The sequence below is a fragment of the Pteropus vampyrus genome, unplaced genomic scaffold (genome assembly GCF_000151845.1).
Source record: "Pteropus vampyrus isolate Shadow unplaced genomic scaffold, Pvam_2.0 Scaffold72, whole genome shotgun sequence".
Classification (NCBI taxonomy): domain Eukaryota; kingdom Metazoa; phylum Chordata; class Mammalia; order Chiroptera; family Pteropodidae; genus Pteropus; species Pteropus vampyrus.
Window position 1 is genome coordinate 2,859,262 of NW_011888853.1, and position 6,519 is coordinate 2,865,780.

The 6,519-nt window shown below is 49.8% G+C and overlaps 1 protein-coding gene, 1 long non-coding RNA gene and 1 other non-coding gene across 8 annotated transcripts in view; 2 read left to right on the plus strand and 1 right to left on the minus strand.

Annotated features, from left to right (window-relative positions):
* Positions 1-504: 504 nt before the first annotated feature.
* LOC105293385 lies at positions 505-4,816 on the plus strand. Of its 6 annotated transcripts, none has more exons than XR_002780846.1 (6): positions 505-591; positions 1,100-1,182; positions 1,618-1,713; positions 2,966-3,111; positions 3,203-3,387; positions 4,439-4,816. It is a non-coding gene; the product is annotated as an uncharacterized LOC105293385 (long non-coding RNA). The 6 variants fall into 6 exon arrangements; XR_895979.2 differs by having other exon boundaries at positions 3,203-3,272; XR_002780847.1 differs by having other exon boundaries at positions 3,203-3,268.
* Positions 2,798-2,881, plus strand: LOC111741084. Its single transcript, XR_002780867.1, has one exon. It is a non-coding gene; the product is annotated as a small nucleolar RNA R38 (small nucleolar RNA).
* A 1,362-nt stretch (positions 4,817-6,178) lies between the features above and the next one.
* Positions 6,179-6,519, minus strand: part of ST6GALNAC2 (ST6 N-acetylgalactosaminide alpha-2,6-sialyltransferase 2) — a 23,911-nt gene continuing 23,570 nt past the window's right edge. Inside the window, exon 8 of the mRNA XM_023531626.1 lies at positions 6,179-6,516. Coding sequence (XP_023387394.1) covers positions 6,264-6,516 — 253 coding nt within the window. The 3' untranslated portion in view covers positions 6,179-6,263. The remainder of the gene's footprint in view (positions 6,517-6,519) is intronic.

Sequence of the window (6,519 nt, forward strand, 5' to 3'; positions counted from 1 at the left end):
GCTCTCGGGCGCCCTCTGCCGCCGGGGCCTCACGGCTCTCGCCCCAACTTTAAGGGCGGCTGAGCGGGACGCCGAACCGTTCCCTGGGACTCTCCCTCGCCTTCACTAAAGCAACCAATCACCCCAACGACCCCTCCCCGTCCACAAATGAAATCCACAGAGCAATTAAGAACTCTGGCCGTACCTCAGTTTCCTCATGGGGCCCCTCATGAGGCCCCCTTGAACTTTCTGCGCGCCCCTCCTCCCACGCCCGCCTCAGTCTCGGCCAGGGACAATCTGTGCACTCAGTAGCTTAAGCGACCGTCCATCTTCATTTTTTAACGGCCCTGGCTTTTCACACATCAGGCCTCCACCCTCACTCCTCTACTGCCCGTGGCCCGCTCCTGAGTCACGCTGAGAACGCGGCTACCCGCTGGCTGTCATTTGGACTACATTTCCCATCAGCCTCTTTTCATCATCGCGAGAACCCCAGCGAGACCTGCCGAGAAGACATGCGCAGGCGCGGTTCCCTTTCCTTTTCGAGGCCGGCCACATGGGTGGAAGTCATGGAGGCTTCTGTTCCGAGCGAGCAGCCTCAGGCCTTTGGCAGTGGTAAGGCTGCGGAGGTGGGAAAACGGGGTCTTCCATGGCGCGGCGCTAGTACACTTACCCCCTCCTTTTAGAGGTGAAATAGTAACGATAAATCGGTCTCTCCTTATAGGGTGGTTGGGGAGTTTTCGCTGAGAAAACGCTTTCTAAACAGCGCGAGTTTTTATGATTGAGGGTAGAGAGCTCAAGCCCATCTTCAGCGTCGAAGGGCCTTCGGGGAGAGAGGTCCTGACAACCTGCACAACCCCGCACGCAGCCCCAGCGGCCCTGAGCTCAGTGCCCGCGGGTCAGCCTTGGAGTTTGGCTGACAGTGGCAGTTCTTAATTCACTTTAAAAGAGTTAGCGTTTGAATACTTGACTTTCTCCTGGAGTGTCTCGAGAACGGCCCCAATCAATAGTTTTTATTTAATTATACATAGTAAACAGTGGGATTGTAGATCTTGGAAAGGTGTACTTTTACGACAAACCTTACATGCTCATCTCCCCCCTGCCCCCTTCCCCCCACCCCCAGGCCTTCCTTTGGCATCTGCAGAGGTGATGAGAAGCAGACCTTCGGGTTGAAGCTTGAAAGTAATGAATGGAACCCTGGAACGAGTAAGAATGCGTGCAGGCAGGCATGACCTGGTGGGCACCAAAAATGAGAAAGCCAAGAGGGTGTGAAGGCCTGTCACATACAGTGGCCTCGTAATTTATTCTGAAGTTAGGTGCAATTCTGAACAAATGTTGGCATAAATTCCGTATCCGGAAATGAGGAGGGTCTTGTGCTAGTATAATTTGGGGGCCACTAGGTGTCACTGTTTAAAGGCAGATGGTTACCACTGTATACAGGGGTGAAAAAGGAGCCTTGGAAAATGAGTTCTGGTTGCCTGGGGTTTAGAAATGTTTGTTATGGGGTTGAGCTGAGGGTAATTTAAAGTTATCCCTGTGTGAAAGGACATCTTTTGGGAAGAGTGAAGCTCAGCTTTTCAAATACCAATCTTGAGAATAACTATTTGATTGTTTCACTGAAAAGTGTGTTATTTCTTTTAGATTAAAGGTGTTGGCTGTGAACATTGAAAAATGTCCCATGAAAGCCATCTTAAGATGTTGAGTGCAAAGATCTTCGTGATGAAATTTCTGTAAATGGTAAGATTTTTAGTTCTTTTCACAGAGTTGCATAGGTTATGCTCTCTTTAAGCATTGATCTGCTAGATTTTGGAGATGTGGGTTGTTATTGCCCAGGTAAGGGACGTTTGCTCCTTGCCAAGTAGCCTCACAGTGTTTGTTACAATACTTGTTGAATTAGATCAGGCCAGTGGTTCTCGGCTGGGAGCAGAGGGTGTTACTGGGATCTACTGGATGCTGCTGAGTGTCCTACAATGCACAAGACAGCTCCCATGACAAAGAACTATCCATCTAAAACGTCAGTAGTGCTGAGATTGAAGCCCTGTTTTAGACTAACTTGAGAGATGTGGGCACTAGTCTCAGCTGTTGACCAGACAGCCACACCAAAGCCTTGTTTGTATCTTCATTTGTAGGACATGATTAGTGTTTTTCAAACTTGGCTATATGTCAGAATCACCTACAAAGTGTTAAAATATCAACATTTCTGGATCCCACCGCCAGCCATGATTGAGAATGGCTCTGGGATGGGCCGAAGAATCGTGCGGCGGTTTAAGGGAGGGTATGTAGGAGCCCTAGATGATTGGATCTACTTTTAGCTCAGGGATTTTTATTACAGCGAGATTATAGTACTGGCTATTTTTAAGTTGCTCTTGGGGCGGATCATATAATAATCCTCCGTCTTACAAAACTGGAAGCCAGATACTTGCTCTGCAGAATCATTTTGTACAGACAGGTGAGCGAGAGAGAAGTGACCTCGCACGGTGTCATTTCCCTTGGCGTCAGGTACACTTCGTGCGGCTCACCTGCCGTAGGTTTGCTGAGAGGAGGAATCTCGGGCCTTTGCTGAGGCTAGAAAAACGCTAGGGCGTGTATCCTGTTCTTAGCTGTGAGACACTGTGCCGAGGGAGACGCTTTACAAGGGAAGAAACCGTCAGTGCCGAGTCTGGGAGGGTGGGAACAGCAGCACTAGAAAGGCAGTTTTGCCCATTAGGGAAAGCACATTCTAACGAAGCACACAGCACTGAGTTCTCACAAGGAAAGTAAAGCAGAATCTGGTAAGAAAAAAGTAGCTCTCACGTGCTGTGGGCCGGCAGATTGGTGGGGGCCGAGTCCATGATGATGTCAAGTTATCCCTGTCTGAAGGCACAGAAGGGCCTTTCTGGGTGGAATTTGGATTTCTGAGACTCGGTTTCTCCAGTTTGCTTATAGAAAATGTAGGCCTGGTTTAAAGTCGAGCTACGTGAGCGAGCTTTGCATGTTTCTTCTTGAATAGGTTTTTTCTTTTGCAATTTCTCCCTGCCGAGGACAGTCGCAGGCTCAGTCTGAAGCGGATCCTCCAGAAAATACCAGCAGCAGCACGTGGCAGCCGCGCTGGACCCGGCGGGGTCATTCTCACGAGCGTGACAGACTTCCGAACAGGTAGGGGGTGGTGTTTTTGCTTCCCCGACCCAGATGGAGGGTTATGCCAAGTGGCAGAGAGACTGTAGCATAGCTTTGTTTTCTTTTCTAGATATCTCAGTGTGAGAGACAGAACTGCAGTTTTGCCTGAAGCAAGTGACACGATCCCTCTCCTGCTGTGCGTAAGCTTTCTGTTCCTGTCTTAACGTGTCCCTCAGAAGCCCCACAAGCCCATGATGTTTGTTATCCCTGTCTGAAAATCTCGACTGAGGGAGAACAGTGTTCTGAGGCTTACGGGTTCGTTTGGCTCTGTGCTCTTAAAAGTAGTTCAGGCTTTATCAGGGATCAGATCGAATGGTCTCTCAAGGGGGTTTTCTGTCCCCTGCCGAGACCTCAGGCTAGCACATCGCCCCTCTGCAACTTGAGAACCAGTCTGTGGCTGCGTTCTCTCGCTTTGGGCCCCTCGATTAAGGTCTCTGAGGGTACAGGCTATAAGAGGTGGCAGAAATGGGCACGTGACCCGGGTTTGGTTTAGGCTTATTGTGGAATGAAAGAGCGCTTGTCACATAGTTCAAGAAAATAAATGTGCTCTTTGGAGCAGGCTGAAATGTCAAATGTCTGCCAGCTGAAGCAGCGAGCACGCATAAGGGCTCTGACGTCTTTCCTCTGTGCCGTATCCCGACCTTCAGCAAAGAAGGGGTACCGTGGCACTGGCAGAGCTGTTTGAGTTCCAGGTGCTTTGTTAGCACCAGGGACCTCTCCTAGAGTTAGCTTGGGCCCTGTTGAAATGAGTGTCTGGCGTGGGGCTGCTCCTCGGGCGGCAGAGGGCTGGTTGCCTGGCACGTGAGCAAGAAAGGAGCAAAGTGGCTCTGGGCAGGGAGGCTGTCCGCCTTTGTTCGCATTTAAATGCCAGGCTTGAAGTCGGCACAGATGGCCGTTTCTATTGACTGGGAGGCGTGTGTGGGCTCTTCACGTTAAAGGTCACGCTTGTTCAGTCACGAAGGATGCTATAGGGTTAAACAAGTGGAAGGGGCACGTGAGCAAGTGGAGAAGTCTACAGTGAAGTCTTAGCCCCAGAGCGGGGTGAATAGAAACGTCCCCAGTGCCTCACGGGGGTTCTTTACCGGCCGCTGAGCAGACGCTGCTCCCTCCAAGCTCCGTCTCCCAAAAAGGAGCTTAGACCTGTCTGATCGTACCGACTGTGCCCTCGACACACACACCAGCCTAATGATGGGTTAGAACGAGTGCTTCTGTGGTTGCCTTTTCTCCAAATTAGCTTATTGAATTTAAGCCTTTAGTTTGAGTCCCTTAGTTGGCTGTTATATCCAGTGATTCTCTGGTTTTACAGGTGCTGTCCCCGTGCTGGTCTCTGCTGCTAACATCTGCTTCAGAGGAGAAGCGTAGAGTTCTTTGGACTTCATCCTCAAAAGTAGCCAGAGAATTCGAGTGACAGCGATGTTATCCCAGAAAACTTCTGGCAGTTAGTGAAGTTCGGGCTTAACAGGAACATTCGGCAAACCGCCGTTCAGGTGGTGTGGGCTTTGCTCACGTCTGGCTGGGGCTGAATGATTGTACGTTAAAGGTAATTAACGTGCATATATTCCCTCGGGAAACTAAGGGGACACAGGTGCTCAGCCTAGAAAACCATTTCTCAGAGTGGATATTCTTTGAAGTCATTGTGTCTGGAGCTTACATCTTGAAGCACAAATAAAGTTTTTTAAATGACTCACATTGTGGATTTTAGAACAAGACCCACTTAAGAACAGTATTTTATGCTGTGACTCAGTAAACACATTCTCATATGAACAAAAGATTTTACAGAATAATAATTGGGGTTAACGTACACGGGATGCAATCAAATGTTTTAGTTTTTTGTTTTTTTTTCCCCTTAAGTTTCCCACTAAATTGATTTCATTCCCCTCCAATGGGTTGCCACCGACATATAACTTTAACACTTCTCAAATCTCACGGATTGACAGGTTCTGGTAACTACAGACGTGATGGGAATAGGGAAGCGTAGAGTATTGTGGGTAGGAGGGTTCCAGGCGGCAGGAAGCCCTGGTTTCCTCAGGCGGCTGCTTTAGTCAGTAAGACAAAGTGCGCATTCTGTTTACGTGATCAGCCTTCCAGAACCAGAGGCCAGGTCCTGGGCTGTGGTGATTGATGCTGCCTTGGGAAAGCTCTGGCCGGCCAGCCCTGTGGACTCCCAAACCCCCGAGGGCCCCTGGCAGTATAGACGGCGGAATGTGAAGGCTGCTACTCATCAGGACAGTAAACTAGCTGCCTGTCAACCTGTGTTCAACTTACTGCAGTCAGGATGTTCAGTACCCAGTAATGAGGGTTCGTTACCTGATGTCATCCTCTTGGTGACAAGGCGGTAACATCTCTAACGGGACTTCCCTCAGAGATACACAACCTTCTGTGTAGTTGGCCCCCATCAGATTCCCAGAACCTTGCCGTGGTTCTTGAATTCTCTGATCGCGATGCTACCTACACACCTGCATGGTGCGCTACTCCCCCCAACACACACACAGAGGAGTAGTCATCCATCGTTTATGCAGTCATCTAGCTTCAAATTACATTCTGCCTGTTGTGCTCCCACCTCTCCATGGGGCAGAAGTCAGTCACCTTCTCAGAAAGGTGGTTGAGACATGTCATCGAGTCGGGTTGCTTTGGAGTTTGCGTGGGGCTGTAGATGCCAGCGGCGGGGTTGGAGCTGGGGAGTGTGCGGTGCTGTAACATTCCACCTCGTTAACTGAGTCTCTCCGCTAAGAGTCAAGAGTCTCAGCCCCACCTGCTGGCTTCGAGATGTCTAGCTGTGAAGTACGCCTGCCCTGCTGGCGAGGACCGGTCACGTCTTGGGAGTGTTTGTTATCTTCAGTTTAAAAAAAAGCAAACAAAACAAGCCAATTTTTCCTTGAGCAAAGTTGGGGTGTCTGTCTCAGACTCAGAGGGGAGTTCTCTCAGTTGAGCCAAGGACAAGATGGGGTGTCACAATGAACAGGCTTCAATGACAGTCACAAATCCACCCTTAATGTCATCTGTAGGGAAGAGGTGGGCCTAGGGGAGTTGGGAGTCGCTCTCACAGGCTGAAAAGACAGGTGGCTTTGGCTTCTTCCCAGGATGCGGGCCCCAGCTGCTCAAGCAAAGCAAAGGGCTCCCGTGCTTCAGGGTCAGCGCTGGTACAGCCAGAGGATGCCAGCGTTGTGCAGGTCCCTCCACAGGGTGGACTCCAGGGACAGGTCATGGTTTGCGTAGAATATCAGTGGCATCTTTTTTCGTTCGAAGTAGTGGTCAGAAAATTTCTGGTAGTTGCTTGTGATGAATCCATAAGCACTAACCTGGACAAGGATTGTCATCGAGTGAGCATTTATTGAGCTTCTGCTATATGCAGACTCGTAAGGTGACATGAATTCAGAAAGGCACAGT